The sequence below is a fragment of the Gadus morhua genome, chromosome 5, assembly GCF_902167405.1.
Source record: "Gadus morhua chromosome 5, gadMor3.0, whole genome shotgun sequence".
NCBI classification, from domain to species: domain Eukaryota; kingdom Metazoa; phylum Chordata; class Actinopteri; order Gadiformes; family Gadidae; genus Gadus; species Gadus morhua.
This window is the reverse complement of record NC_044052.1, coordinates 9,830,697-9,846,461: the sequence shown is the minus strand read 5'-3', so window position 1 is coordinate 9,846,461 and position 15,765 is coordinate 9,830,697. Positions and strand designations below refer to the sequence as shown.

The following is a 15,765-nucleotide window of genomic DNA, read 5'->3' as shown; positions in this document are numbered from 1 at the left end:
CCTGTGGATGTACTGACCCCTGGCCAACACCCAGCATCAGGGCCGTTATCATCTTTCACAGCCAAACTCAAGTAATTAATATACCAAGGACCAGCACAGCCTGCGGGGTTGTTTTGACAAAGATAGGCTCTGAAGGGATACATTAACAAGGCTTTGTTTAATCACAGGAACTTCCGCTCCCTACTATAAAGCCTGCATTCAGAGGAATCAGAGGGATACGGTAGTTTAGGAATAATATCACACCAGCAGGATGTCCTTTAATGTAGACACAGCATTTAACCCGGACGAGAAACTGCACAACCTTAAAAGGCATGTCACACTAATTAGGGAATGTGTGTTACCAATTAAAAAAACGTCTCGTGATTCTTAATGCAACACGTGCCAACAGACCAGCCTACGAGATCATTGGCTGTTGTTTTGTTTTTTTTAGGGAGAAATATTAACATGAACACAACGAGAGGAGGTAAAGTACCTGGGCACAGTGAACGTCGTCCTCCGCCTTCTCACTGGGTACATCCTGAGTGGAGCTCTCCAGCACATCGCCCGTGCGAGAGTCCTGCTCTTCTGCCGCATCCATGTTCTCAGCATCCATGTTCTGGACATCCTGTAAGAGCCGAAGACACCAGATGAAGGAACAGCGCTGCAGGACGTACCAAAGGCTCCCTTAAGGTATTCTTTTTTTAAATGCGTTCAAAATTGCATTTGACGATAACTGCTATGTGATGTTGGCGATCAAAGCAAAACTGTATTACATGCATTCGAAAAAACAAGGAATAATACAATCCCCCTTGATAGTCATTTTTTTAAATGAAAACAAAAAAAGGGAAATATGATTAGTCAATGCGATTATCAAAGGCCACAGCACTGGCCATTAGAATAATTGTTTAATTAGATGGTGACATTAACCTTTGAAGTCAAACATGTTTGTGGGAGCACATTAGGCCACAGCGTCTAATGCAAAAACACTCATATGCATCCAATAACATTGGTGAGGGTTTCACATTGGACTGGAACTGGAACTAACCATGCACAAGAAGCCTCTCATCGCTATCATCTTTACTAATTTATACATGCATCAAAACACCAACCCATGCCCCGGACTACAGAAAACACTCAAACTGGCGCTCTGTACAAGCATGGCAGAGGTCATCCGAGAGCCACCCCACAGTGGACAGAACCCACTCTGGGAGAGTGTCCGCCACACATGCACTAGCGGCGGGATGAGTACGTTTTGTGGGAGCATGCCACGTGCACGGCGGCCATGGTAGTGAGGGTTAGTGGGCCGTCGGCAAGCCGGTGGAATGGAGCAGGAAAGTGGAAACCCGTGGGGTGGCAGAGAGCCTCACCGTTGTGAAGGGAGCAGAAAGCAAAGCCCTCGCCCTATAGTGCCAGCAGGAGATGGCTGCCATCATGGAGCTCGCAAAGTCGGCTACCTGGTCGTCTCCCATCAGTATATCCTCCTTGTAACAATCCCCCTCTTCCTCCTCCTCCACCTCCTCCTCCCGCTGACGCTGCGCCTTCTCCTCCAGCCCTCGCTCGCTGGGCGCTGAGCCCAGTTTAGGATCAACGTCACTAGGACACAGCTGCTCCAGAGAGTGCCTTTTCGGGCTGTGCTCCTCAACATCCTCCTCCTCCACACCAGGGCCCTCAGCCTGGGGCTCGCCTACACTGGAGGCCAGCGTACTGACACTAGAAGCAGGCTGCAGGGAGCACAAGTCCCCGAGCAGGGTGCCCTCACTGTCTGCGTGCTGTAGCGTGAAGTCAGATGTGTTATTGCAAGGTGCAGAGCTACTGTAGCCATACTCTGATTTTGACTGCAAGGCATGGACGATATAAAATAAGGAATACGATGCTGAACATAGGTTGAGAAACTATAATACGATACATCACAAGTTAAACTAAACCACAGATTTTCTACTGATTGTTGGGCCCAAATAAATATTTCTTTAACAGACGAGCAAAAAAGGAATACTGACGGAACAGAAAAGAAAGCCATTTGCATTGTTATTTGGTAAAGCTTGTGTGTGCACAAAATGTTTTTATATGTCGTTGAAGCATATCCCCTTTAACACATTGAGTATATTCTTTTTCTTCACTATACAATCCTACAAAAACATTATATACATATTGAGAGGCTTACCTTCAAAAATGCTGTACAGCAGGCACAGTTAACAGAGGAGGGAGAGAGGGAGACAGAGATAAAGAATGTCAGCAACATGGCCACCCTAGGAAACACAGTGCAGTGCAACCTGTAATGTTGTGAGACAGATCCCATTCACAGCTAGCATTAAAAATTCATATCCAGTGACCTTATGAGATAGGATTTTGCTTCCCTGCAAAGTCTGTGTAGGGGCTATGGACCCAACCCCCCTTTATGCTTAATGTTTGCCGTAATGCTTTGCACAATCAAGGGCTTGTACCGACATTGACTTTAGCGATATTCTATAAATGTATGCGTAGTTAATGGCCGCGCATTGAGACGAGTGTTAATACTCAACTGCTGTGGCTCATAGGTGTGGAACTGATAACAGGAGGCACGTCTCAGCGTTCACACCTGTGTTTCCATCCTCTTGATCGGATTATTGGGGATGTGTTTTAAAGCTCAAGATAAACGCCTGCCCTCGGCATACCAGGCCTCAGATTAATGATGCATGATTCATTCATGACACTCCCTAACGAGCAGTTATCCCGAGCGGATAATTTGTCAATTTGTAATTAGATCAAAAGCAACTCGACTTTTTATTTTCTTTCTTGGCATCTTCTTAACTGTTCATGGTGTAATTAGGCAGAACATGATGACCCACCGTGACTGCCTTACCACGACTAGGGTGGAGGGGGCCATTACCCATGATGCAATGAGGCAGAACATGATGATCCACGACTGCCTAAACACGACTAGGGTGAGGGGGGGGGGGGGTGGGGTCATTGGGTTGGCTTGAAATGGATCTGGCTGAGAGCACCGTGGGGGAGAGATGAGGGGTTGTGGTTTCTTTCCATAATGGCCAATTAGAAAAGACGAGAGCAGGGAGAGTTGAGGATCAGAGGCTGACGCTGGATTGGACGATTGAAAAGAGCTTGTGTATGACAAAGCCTTTCACCCATGTCGCATATAATTAACTTCATTATGGGTGAGGCCAGCAGCAGTGGGAGTGCGTGGGAGTCCCTTTTGATCATTTGGTTTTTGTGAAAGGGGTCTCCGAATCAGAAGGTGCACCTTTATTATTGAAAGGTTGGGAGCATTCAGAGTCACCGAACAGATACCGGCAATGATGATCATTTTCTGGTTCAGCAGGTGAACGGGTCCATCGAGGCCCGTCTCATGCAAATCAATGCGCATTCAATATGTCCATAAGTCTTGAAAATCGAATGAATTCTCAAAATATACCAGGATCCACCCACCTTTCGTGCTCCTTACGATTTGCTTAGCAGGCTCTGAAAAAAAAGAATCGGGACGATCGATCAAATCACAGTTCATGGCATCGATACCACAGTGTGCATCTTGTAGAATTGGATGGAGTGTGTGTGTGTGTGTGTGTGTGTGTGTGTGTGTGTGTGTGTGTGTGTGTGTGTGTGTGTGTGTGTGTGTGTGTGTGTGTGTGTGTGTGTGTGTGTGTGTGTGTGTGTGTGTGTGTGTGCCCTGTTCACCTGATCTCCTGCGCTCCGGTCTCCCCGCGACCGCGAAGTCGTCCGCCTGGTAGGACCCCACTTTATTCTGCCTCTCCGGGCTGTAGCGGTACCTCCCAGCACCTACACACGCACACACGAGGAAGACCACCGACTTTTAGTCCCGGCCTTACGACGCCACACCTCCAATTAAGAGGTCAAATGTCCCCCTCCCCTCCAAAGATAAATGTTCTGGAGAAATACCAGGTACCCGTAATAGCATTTCACAATTTTTCCTGGAAAAACAAATCATTCTACATTGGGACGCTGGTTGCATTTTTCCGGTTGCCACGGCAACGGTTGAACCGGCAGCTTCCGCATCAGAGATCAGTAGATTTGCTCGGAGCACTCACACACGGAATCCATTTCCAGGAACGTTTCTTGGGCCTTGAAGAAAGAGAGAGAGGGGGAGAGAGAGAGAGAGACGTTTTTGGGGGGGGGGGGCTTTGGTTGCCAGGCAATAATAAATCCAAGCGTCAGTGGAATTGAATTGTTGTTTAGGCCGGTGTTTACCGTCTTTGGAATGGTGTTGTGGTTCTCCAGAATGAGCCTCCTGATGTGGCTTGCCCAGAGGCGCTTCTCCTCCACGGACTTGGCCTGAAACAAGCGTTCCCTTTCAGACAGCTCAGTGACACCGGCCATAGAACGCAGACGTGATGTCAACGTGAACCCGACCCTAACTCAGACGGTTATCCGTTTGACGTGAACGCAACGCAACAGTCATTTCCTCTCAATTAACTCATGGCCCGTTCAACACTAAAGGAAACAGTCACACACACTGCTAATAGGAAAGCAGTAGGAAATGCGGCTCTTCATGCTATTCACAGAGAGACAAAGAAGTGGACAAAGAAGAGGAAGAGAGAGAGACACGAGGAGGAGCAGCTGTGGGTGTAGCAGCTGCAGGGGGGGCAGCGTGTCCCATTACCTGCACAGTATGGAGCTGCTTGGGGTGCTTGAAGTGGATGACGCTGAAGGTCAGGGGGTCCTTAGCGCTGTCCAGCAGCATCAGGGTGGAGCACTGCGGGCAGAACGGAGGCTCCGTCGTCAGGGGGCGGGGGGGGGGGGGGCGAACAGAGGCCTGGGGAACCCTTCAATGTTTCTCTCTTTTATTTAGGAGACGTGTCGAGGAATGTATTTGGATTAAGCTCTTTTGTTTTTGGCACACATTCCTTTGACCAGTTACAATAGTATACTCCCTCGACAGTCAACTGCACACGCCATGATTAAGGCAGGGGTGCGCAGTGGATGGAATAGAGACACATCCTCAGAAACGTCATTGAGTTGCAGAAGAACCCCAGCGGGCGTGGTCGGTCGGCCACCCGCTCTTCCCCTTACCGAGATGTCGATCTTGTAGACGTAGTGCTCCCCTCTCTTCTTGGTAATGAGCAGCGTCCTCTGGAACAGGAAGAGGGTCCGGCTGTTCTTGGCTCCCGGCACATGAAAGCTCCCCTCCAGCACCAGCTCTCCGTAGGTGGTGAGGTCCGTGCCCTTCCAGTTGATCAGAAGAGACTGGATCTCCTGGACACAGTGCATGGAGAGAGGGACAGGGGGGGGGGGGGGGGGTGGGGAGGAAACACAGTATGTGACCCAAGCGCTCACTGCAGATAGTTGTGTAGTGAGCATTTGGAGGGAAAAAAAAAAAACGGAAAAATTATGGATTCAAATAATGAAAGGTGAGTCGCATATCGGATTGAATGGCATTAGTTTCGGGTAATAATAAAATACATGAGTGAAGGTGAACTGAAAGATGTATATTTATCGATGAAGAGGACTGACCTCATGCTACACAATGAATAAATTATTACAAACGGTCCAGATTTTCACTTCAGCATGCGGTGGACAACATACCAGTTGCCGTGAAAGATTTAACTCAATACCAGTCAAAAGCGAACCCGGGAAGGTGTATGGATTGGACCTTTTCCTTTCGACTCAGAGAGGGGAGGGGTGAAGAGATCAGATGTGTGTTGTGGGTTGACCGGCCCTCCAATCAACAGATGTGGAAACCTTTGACTCACAGTAGGGGGTTGTGGGAGTGGCCCTTCACAAGCTGTCAATTGTTGTATACCCCCCCCCCTGTGTGTGTGTGTGTGTGTGTGTGTGTGTGTGTGTGTGTGTGTGTGTGTGTGTGTGTGTGTGTGTGTGTGTGTGTGTGTGTGTGTGTGTGTGTGTCTAACCTGCAGTCGGACTGCGTGCTCATGCTTCCTCTTCATATCATTGATGTACCAGGCCACGCCGGTCATGGTGTCGATGGCCTCCTGGATGACCTCGTAGCCAATCTCCTCGGGGTCATAGTGCCGGGCGATTTCCTGTCGAGGGAGAAGGCATGGGATCAAGCCTTGGGGATCATGGACCTTGGGAAGCATGCCGTTGGCACACAAATGGACCGATCTAGGGCAACTTTGAGGGGAACGCCGGGGCTGCAGAGGTTAAAGATGTGGATGTGGAACCCAGGCTCTGGAACTCCCTCCCCCCACACATAAAACAGTCAGACACCATTACAACCTTCAAGTCACAACTCAAAACTCACCTGTTCAAACTCGCACACAACGTCTAACTGATCACTGTTTTGATTGTTTGTTTGTTTTGTTTTGTCTTGTTTTTGTTTTATCTATTTTTTATTTTTTATGTTTATTTATTTATTTATTTATTTTTTTCCACAATGTCTTGTTTTTTTAAACGATTTATGATGACTATATGCTCTGTAAGTTGAAATGGGTGTCTTGAAAGGCGCCTCTAAATTAAATGTATTATTATTATTTATTATTATTATGTCTGGGGAGGGGAACAGAGGGTCGAGGCAGGGACAGCCGTACCTCCAGCAGCAGGTGGTACTTGAGGATTCGCTGGACCGGCTTGAGCAGGTAGGAGCCGAGGGGGAGCGAGCGCTTCAGGGAGGCCTGGCGGTCCCTGAAGAACTTGGCCAGGGTCTTGCTCCTCATGCAGTCCGTGAGGGCCACCACGGAGCTGGAGGACAACCAATCGGATCAATGCGTTGAGTGATGTCACAACATCGTTTGGCAGAAGCATGAATGAAACCCTCTTTAGGTTCTTGGGTTGAGTTCAAAAGAGTGGCTTGGTGAAACACTGTACTACTTACTTGGGGTAGTTGGTGCAGTACTGTGTGTAGATTACAAAGTATTCACTCTGGGAACAGAAGGCAGAAGAACAGATCGATCGTGGCCCTTTCCTTGCAGACACTTAAGAGACAGTACATAAATCGTAACGCGAGACGCAGAGAACGAGGGAGTTAAAGCAAGACTGGAGTGGAGATAGCCAGAACGAAGAAAATAAGTAAAGCAAGAATGAAAGAAGAACGAAAGAAAGACGACTAGATGAACTAGCAGTTCAGTTTCAGTTTATTTGGTCACGGTACAAGGAAATGTGTTTCAGAAAAACAGGTCAGCTCAGCAGTAAGAGTACTGGTCGCAATAACGGCACTGGTCATACAAGGATAAAATACGGTAAACCTAATTTTCACATACAAAAGGGACGCACTAAATGTAACACAATGTAACATTATGAATCAGTCCTTGTACAACAACAGCAGAAGTTCAACCGTGAGATGGAAAGGGAGGGAGGAGATGGGGAAACATTGAACGTCTGCTCACCTTGTCAACAAAACACCTGGCGATGGCCACTGGATCGTTCTCACAGAGGTCCAAGGACTGCAGCAGCTCACTAACATACACAGAGAGGAGAGAGATATTGCTTCAGTACCTCACAGACGGGGAAGCCTTTGTGTCCACAACGAATAGGCTTAGAGAGGGAGAAGGACAGAGAAAGTGCAAAGAAACGATGAGAATTACAAAAAAGGTAAATATGGAGACCAAAATTGTTTGGCGATATTGTTGTTGTTGTTTTGTTGGTCAGAGTCCAAGCATTCGTACATTCTATTTATAATTTAATAATTGTTTTGGCATTAGGGAAATGTACTTCAGATGCTGTGGGCAGTGGCTTATGTGGAGTTATACAAGCTCTCCTTGTTGCAGAGAGCAGGGAGTCTCTAAGCCAATTCTGGCAGGAAATAGGGAGGAACAAGATTTGGATACCAAACCAAATGCAAAGACCGACGGGGACGGACACACACACACACACACACACACACACACACACACACACACACACACACACACACACACACACACACACACACACACACACACACACACACACACACACACACACACACACACACACACACACACTACAGATAAGACCATAATCACAATATAATTCATTCATCTGTGCTCTGTTGGTGAGCCATGAATCAATCAGATAGAAGGACAGCGTTCTAGCCGAGGCCAGACCTAGTGGGGCCTTGCGGGGGGGGGGGGGGAACAAGGTTAACTCTGGAGGAGAGTCGATATGAAATACACGGGAGCGCAAGGGGGGGGAGGAGCCAGGAGCGCAACGCCACAACACAGGACAGCGGCTTTTCAAGATAAAAGCGTCCGCACAGCAACAAGGGTAACACCAAACTCAAAAACACAAGTCGGTCAACATCCAGGAACATCCAGGAGCAACGTCCAGGAACATCCAGGAGCAACGTCCAGGAACATCCAGGAGCAACGTCCAGGAACATCCAGGAGCAACGTCCAGGAACATCACAGATATCAAATAATATTTGATGTCTGTGATGCTTGACTGGGTCGTAGGTAGCATAGAACCACAACTGACGTCGTCAATAATGGTTCTTGCAGCTGGAATGCGTGTGTGGTGCCAATAGTTATGGTTGGTCCTCTACAAGAAACCTCACCCGTCGTGTCAAATATTAACCGAATAACTGCAGAGCTGATAGACAAATCCCCAGCCAGTAGGTTCATGTTTGGACTTTGACCGCAAACAAGTGTTTTTTCTGCGTGTGCGCGTTGTCTGCTATAGCACCTGTGTGGCTGCATTGGCCATGGTATAAACATGACATTTTGAAAATGTTACGTGAGCGCATTGTAACATAGGAAGACCATTGAAATGACAAACTGACCTATATGGTGGTGGCAAATTCACACTACAAACTACAACCTTGATCACTCCCTCAACCTTTAACCTATCTCTGATAGACAAACACAGAAGTAGGCGGTATCGTGTCCTCAATCAACACCGCAGTCGAGAAAATACAATATGTAAGGATTTCTAGTAAGAGACTGATAAAGTGTGGTATGGTCCCATTATCGAGCAGACATTGAGGCTATTGAATGGAGGCTAAACAAGGCTAACCTGAGCCTCAACAGGGTTATGCTATTGAGCCAGCACATAGCGGGTAAAGTTCTGTTTTGAGTCGTTAGGAGCCCCACCAAGGTGAGGATCTCAGTCTGCCAAAGTGTGCCTACATGAACACAAACGCCTCCGAGACATGGTCTCAGAGGCGTTTCGCCAGAGTCCAGCTGGATCCGGGAGGCTACCTGGTGGGGGAGGGGCTAATGATGTGAGTCTCCTGTGACTATTACATTTTTTATATTTTTTATATAAGCAGAACCTTAGGATCAAATTAAATGGCACCTGCATGCATTTTTTTATCACCAACGGTGTATAAGAGGGGAAAACCGAATGCATCACTACAAATTAAATGGATAATGTTCGGTGACTGCTTTCAATTACGACGGACGTTATTGAATAAAAAGTGGTGAATATTGATCCATTCCAACAAATGTAATTGTCAGTAGGCTTGTAAGAGTATATGAGTACATAAGCAGGTTGCTGACTTCCGTCAGACACGCAGGCGACGTTCAACTCATCCTTGTTATGTGGACGCAAATTCACAAAGCAATTGTTTCGTTCTCTTAGGAAACAGAAACCACAGCTGTAACTTGGCGAGTTTCTGTTTGTTTAGGTTACATGGCCACCCCTTCACCCCCCCACCCACTCACACACACCCACACGTTTAACATACCTGTTGAACACATAGATATCGTCTATGTTTCCGAAGAGGGCACAGACTTGTTCTGGGAGTATGGGAAGGTCTCCTGCGTCGATGATCTGAGCCAAATAATCCTGAAAGAAACAGGTAAAAAATAATGCTTAGAAAAATCACACACCGAAGTTTTTCAGTTAATGCACTCGATGGTCACATAATCAATTTCAAGCGCTTCCCACTAGAGGGTGCAGTTGCACAAAGAAAACACTGCTTCCTTGTACCTTGCGATATTTTCCATTACATCTAATGGACCACCCAATATTGGACATGACCTGTTAGAATTTATGGTGCGCACACTATTTAATAACTGGGGGTTTCCAGTGTGATTGTTCTTTAATGGTTATCTTAAGACGATCGCACATTTATTTATATATACTTTTCTTTGTTTTAAAGATATTTCACCAGTGACCGTGGACTAGTCTAGAGTCTAGACCCATTTATCCAGACTACTACGGTCAGGATAGCTCTTCCCGAAACCAGTACACCACAGGCAATCCATCCAAAAGCAGAAACTCAGAATAGAGGGCCGTGCACAGCTGTGGACGTTGACACTGCCTGCCGTCCAATCACAAGCTGGCGTGCCCGACCAAACCACTCAGACTAAGTACAGAGCGGGACGGACGCACGGGAGGCAAACACGCTCACAAACACACCAGTAAACAACCGTGTACACAAACCCTGTGCCCTCCTGGTAGGGGCGCTATAGACATTGTTCTTGAGCGCATAGACACACACGCTGCAGACTGAGTAGGGTCATCCCTTCACACTGGACGCCTAAAGCGGGAGTCCAGTGTGAGCATTCCAGTGCAGTGAGGCCAATGCTGACGTGCGTTAGACAGGCTGTCTCCTGAATCCATGTAACACACACACACACACACACACACACACACACACACACACACACACACACACACACACACACACACACACACACACACACACACACACACACACACACACACACACACACACACACACACACAAAAGGAAGCGCAGAGTGTTGACGACCGGACCTTCCGGTGGTCGCACCATGAACTCCACTCAAGTTCATGGTTGGGTTCTGGTGTGGCCGTGGCCTGGTGTGAAACACAGCTCAAGTAACAAATGAAGAGGGCGTGGCCAATCGGGATATGAGGAAGCGCCGCTTCCGAGAATGCAGGGAGCGTCGCACGGCTTTGGGGTGTGTCCAGACCAGGTGTTTGCGTTTGCAGAGGACGTGTGAGAGCAACCGAAGCGGAACAACTGTCGCACCGTTACAGCACACTTGTGTAGGCACGGGTGGGGGGGGGGGGGGGGGGGGGTGGGCGGAGCCATGGCCCTGATACGGTGGCCCTCAAGGCCCCACTGGCGGGGATCTGCGGAGCCACACTTTACACGTCAACGTTGAGTAAAAGAGGGCCGGTTTCACAACGGCACACACCCTTAAATAAGATGGCGTTAGTGGTGTGGAGTGTGCGCGCGCTGGCCTGCGTGTGCACATCTGCCGGCGAGGGCCTTGTTAAAATTCCTGACACGAATGAGAACGAGTAAATGTGGCCGACATGGCATTCCCAGACTGCAGTTTAAAACTTTAGTTTAAAAAGAGCTGCTCCCCTCGTCATCTGGGTTGCTTCTCCCGTTGGCGTTGGGGATAAAGATGTGTGTGTTGGCCGGGCGGGGGGGGGGGGGGGGGGGGGGGGTCCGAGGGTCCCGGCCAAGGAGGTGCAGCTCCTCTTGTTACCCAAATGGAGTTAGCAGTCCTGGGAGAAGCTGTGAGCGTCTGTCAAGAGTGTGTGGGACCTGAGTGTGAGTGTGAGTGCTCGCTGTGTTTTCTGACACACAGTGAGCACTCACACTCAGTCACGCTGACGCCAGCAGCTCAGTCCCTCACAAGCAGACGGAGCGAGGAGCCTGCTAATAAACCAGGGTGGTGGTAGTGTGACAGCAGCACAGAGGCCTTTGGGCTGGCTGGGGACCAGAGATGGTGTCAAGAGGTAGCATCACGTCAAGAGCATTTGACATCAACTCCAAGACGGAGGCGTGAGCTGCGGTGTAGCCCGTGGTTCCCCTGAACCTCTCGGTCGTGCCGGACCTGCTTTGTGTCTCCGCTTTGAAGTCCAAACATGAGCCGTTCCCCAGCCCAGACCACGGCCTGTGTTTGTCACGGCGCCGTAAATATTTAGACGCAGATAACGTAAACCGCTCTTTGGCATACTTTTGAGTTATTTTCCGAATTATAGGCCCTTAAGAGCTCTGCCGAGCTTAAGCCAGTCATCTTTTTATTTTCTGTGGCCAAATTCCAGAGAGACAATCGCCCCATAACAAAGAGCAGCAGACGCCGAGTTCTATGAGAAGACTGAGTGAAATCACAGACGCACACACACACACACACACACACACTGCTAATATACCCCTGAATACGTAAAGCAGGCGGCGAAAGTCAACGCCATATAGAATTTCCTAGAATGTCAATGTATTAGGTTGCATTCCCTGCATGTATGCAAACCATCTGTCGGGTGCGCTATGAGTGTGTGTGGGCAGCATGGCCCCGCCCGCTCACCTCCACGATGCTGCGGAGGTCCCGCACATACATGCGTTCCGTCTCGATGATCTCCATGACGACGCGGTCCACGTAGGACAGCTCGGGGTTGGGCGCCATGGCGTCTGCGGCGACCGGCGACGATTGGCCGTAAGAAGGCCCTCCTCCTCCTCCTCCTCCTCTTCGACTGCAGGTCCTCTCTGCGTGGCAATAGTTCCTCTGGGAGCCCAGAACCACCCCCTCCCTCTGCTCAGCCCACTGGCCCCAGGGGGCCCCCCGGCACGGGCTCTGCCGCCTTCCCTGCACGCCGTTGCCCTGGCTGGGGCTCAGCCGGAGGTCCACGTCCTCCTCGCTGGGGCAGGGCGGGGGGGTGGCGGAGGAGGAGGAGGAGGAGGAGGGAGGCTGGAGGGTCGCCGTGCTCCCGAAGAGGCTGAGGCCGTCCCGGGACGAGTCCGACGACAGGGTGGACACCAGGCTCACGGGCCTCCGGCCGGACCCCTCCCTGGGGGCCCTGCAGAGGCGCGGGTGACCGTACGGGTGGGGGTCCGCGCAGGGCGGAGGGTGTTCGCTGGCGGAGAGAGGCGAGCGCAGCTGAGCACATTCTGGAGAAGGAACACACACACACACAGATTTTTTACTTTTAAGGGTTATAGGTTTTACTAATTTTTTTATTTATTTATTTTTGAGTTAAAGAGGCTTAAATATTTATTCAGACATTTAGATTTTTAGATATACAGTACATAAATACACAGACATTTAATGAATGTTATTGGAAAAGTAGAGTTTGCACATGGGATGCACGTGCTGCAAGTGAAGCACATTTCCTATAAACTCCATCATTTCGAAACCAGTTACATCCGGAGGCACTTGTCCTGGTTTGACCTCTGAAGTAATTTGACCTCAGAGACAGTGGAGCTCCCCCCCCCCCCCCCCCCCCAGTACCCAGGGCCTGGGGTCGGATAGGGAGGCACCTTGGCAGGTCTGGAGCCCTGCCGTTGCTGCGCCCGTGCCCCCGCTCTAGAGCGGTGATTTACTGTGAGAGGGTCTCGCTCTCAAATCATTACTGACGCGGCTCTAATTACCACACTAGCACTCTGGTGGAAAACTTTGCCGTTTCCTTTTTTTCTCCCATGGCGCAGTGCTCACCTTGGAAAAACACAGGGCGGGGTGGGGGGATGCCACACAGGAGGAGAGAAAACTGGGAAAAGGGAAACCGGGATCGAGGCTAGCCTGCTTTGTTTATATGTCTTTGCTTTTTTTTTTTTTTATTGGGCCACGTCTGAAATCAAGTGAAACTTAATCCATATTCAATTTCACATTCTTTCGTTGCCAGATGGGAGAATTTCCCTTCGCAAACCTTCCTGTCCAAATACATGAAGTCACTGTGGTGCGGGCAGGGCCCCCTCAGCGGCCACTGTGCAGCCGGCTCCGCTTCCTCAAATATTCGCCGGGCCAAAGGGGTCGAAGCCATTTCGCTAAAAGCCTGAAGAATAGGAGGCTTGGCGGTTCGGTTTGCCTGTAGGCTAATAAGCGCGGCCCCTCTGGAAGGGCCGGCCATTATGGAGAATCAAAAGCTTGGCAGGAGGACCGGGTCAGTAAGTAAGTCAGTGTTGGCGAGCAGCGAACCCAGAGCCCCGTTACTGCTCTATATAGGGTTAGCAGTCGACGTGATGGGAGCTGGAAAGCCAGAGAAGCCCCAGACAGCCATAGGATTACTGCCGAACAAAGCCCCCGGGTAATAACACAGGCCTGTGGTTGGAAAACCTACTGTGAAAAATGACGAGCAACGTCCACTCCTGTTCGGATTCTACCAATGATTTGTGTCAAACCTGGAGGCGGTTGGTGTAAACGGCGCTACAAAATGTAATTGTTCATTTCATGTATTTTTCCCCACACGACTGCGTTTAAAAAGAGACAGAATACAGCTGTTGGCGAAATACGCATTCCATATTGCCTTTGACTCAGGAGAATGTTAATCACTGGAAAATAAAAGAAGGAAGAGCGTGCCAAGCGTTTACTATGGTGAATCAAGCTGTAGTACGAACATAGACCCACAGACATGGAACTTCCACAAACTTTCCATGAGTCAGTACTGAGCTAATGCCTCAGATCCTGGTTCATGCTGCTCGTCTTGGCCCGCAATCCACAACAACAACAGTCCCTCTCTCTCAGGGATCATTCTCATTCTCCCGCGCTCTCCCCCTCTCCGTCTCTTTCTCCCTCCCTCTCTCTCTCCCTCACCCTCTCTCCCCTCCCTCCACAGTTCCCATGCCCGCCTGACCAACCACTAGAAAGAGAGAGACGCACCATAACCGACAGACGTTTGATGCCATAGAGACAGAGAGAGTCGTGTGTAAGCGATAGGGCCGCAACCCTCCACAAATGGCCGGGAGTCACCGCGAGGGCACTCTCCTCCCTCTAAAGCCTCAGCCTTTACTTTTGGTTTGGATTTGAACGAACCCAGGCATCCGACCCTCCCTTCCTCCCTTCCTCCCTTCCCCTCTCCATGCCTCCCGTCTGAAAAAGCGCTGCGCTGCAGACGGAGCCAAGTCAACAGAGGCCAGAGGGATCCGGGGGGGGGGGGGGGGGCTGCCAGTCATGGCTCTTTATTCGTTTTTTTGCAAAATCACAAATGACCACCACGTTGATTATGCTTCCACGACTGCACGGCTGTGCGTTGTAAGGCATGCTGCAAACATATCCGTTGATAATGCAAGGGTGATATTATCCTAGCCATCTTTGTTGTGTAGGGGAAATGGGTTAATCTAACGATTGTTGGTGCTTGGCACTTTGTTCTATGAACATCCTTACTGCATCGAAAGCGATACATAATTTCTCTTTCTTCTGACAAATGTTCTTATTGCAAGTCGCTTTGGATTAAAGGGGTCTTGGCGTCTGCTAAATGCCCTAAATGTAAATGTGGTAGCAACTGCACCATCTTTAATGGGTGGATGAATGTGTGTGTTAATGGGTGAACGAGGAGGCCAAACCGTATAGTGGCCAAACCGGTTTGGACATGAAATTGATCTTGAGGCCGTGTCACAGATATCCAAGTCAGCGAAAGCGTGCGGTATTCAGGACAACAAACCCTCACGCGCTGCAGCGCGAGCAATTATTCTATTCCAAGAAGCGGCCTAGGCTTATCCGCCGCCCCTCAGCGCTGCGAGCACGGCACTTGACTACGCAGGTTCCCGGCGATGGCCCACTTCACAGGACATGGGACTTTACAGACACTGCATTGTCCCCAGTGGACACCACAAAATACAGGCTGGGAAAACACCACAGCCACCACCGCCAGAGATCCACTGAGAGGCTTTGTTGAAACGGCCACATGTGGAGGAATGCAAATAAGCGGGTGAACAAATTAGATGTAGATATACTCAGCGCTGGCCAGGCCTTGGTGAGGCAGGGCCAAAGCTTTGCTTCTGCTCGGGAACAGGGAGTGTGTGTGATGCTACCCGCAGCTCTTGGAAGGGATGTGACTTTTGAGGAAGTTAAATCGACCTGTTGTAACTGGAGACTAACAGAGACTCTTTCCTCTGTCAGATACACTTTCCCATTAATGTCCAACCTGTGTGAACCTTATTTTGCCTGCACTTCCTCTTTTGAGTCATCAACTTCGTGGTGGCTTCCTGTCGCCCTCGAAGGAGGAAGTGCATTGCACACCACAACG

The 15,765-nt window shown here is 49.5% G+C and overlaps 1 protein-coding gene across 5 annotated transcripts in view; it reads right to left on the bottom strand.

Annotated features, from left to right (window-relative positions):
• LOC115543819 (pleckstrin homology domain-containing family G member 3) overlaps window positions 1-15,765 on the bottom strand; it is a 33,770-nt gene that overhangs the window by 3,982 nt on the left and 14,023 nt on the right. For 2 of the 5 annotated variants that reach the window (XM_030356442.1, XM_030356437.1), the window contains exons 3-17: window positions 12,114-12,694; window positions 9,551-9,651; window positions 7,272-7,341; window positions 6,761-6,807; window positions 6,477-6,627; window positions 5,838-5,969; window positions 4,999-5,181; window positions 4,589-4,681; window positions 4,177-4,260; window positions 4,017-4,050; window positions 3,646-3,747; window positions 3,400-3,432; window positions 2,141-2,151; window positions 1,347-1,748; window positions 473-604 (exon numbers count right to left, since the gene is read on the bottom strand). In XM_030356442.1, coding sequence (XP_030212302.1) covers window positions 473-604; window positions 1,347-1,748; window positions 2,141-2,151; window positions 3,400-3,432; window positions 3,646-3,747; window positions 4,017-4,050; window positions 4,177-4,260; window positions 4,589-4,681; window positions 4,999-5,181; window positions 5,838-5,969; window positions 6,477-6,627; window positions 6,761-6,807; window positions 7,272-7,341; window positions 9,551-9,651; window positions 12,114-12,694 — 2,156 coding nt within the window. The remainder of the gene's footprint in view (window positions 1-472; window positions 605-1,346; window positions 1,749-2,140; window positions 2,152-3,399; window positions 3,433-3,645; window positions 3,748-4,016; window positions 4,051-4,176; window positions 4,261-4,588; window positions 4,682-4,998; window positions 5,182-5,837; window positions 5,970-6,476; window positions 6,628-6,760; window positions 6,808-7,271; window positions 7,342-9,550; window positions 9,652-12,113; window positions 12,695-15,765) is intronic. The other 3 variants (XM_030356439.1, XM_030356438.1, XM_030356441.1) reach the window with 3 other exon arrangements.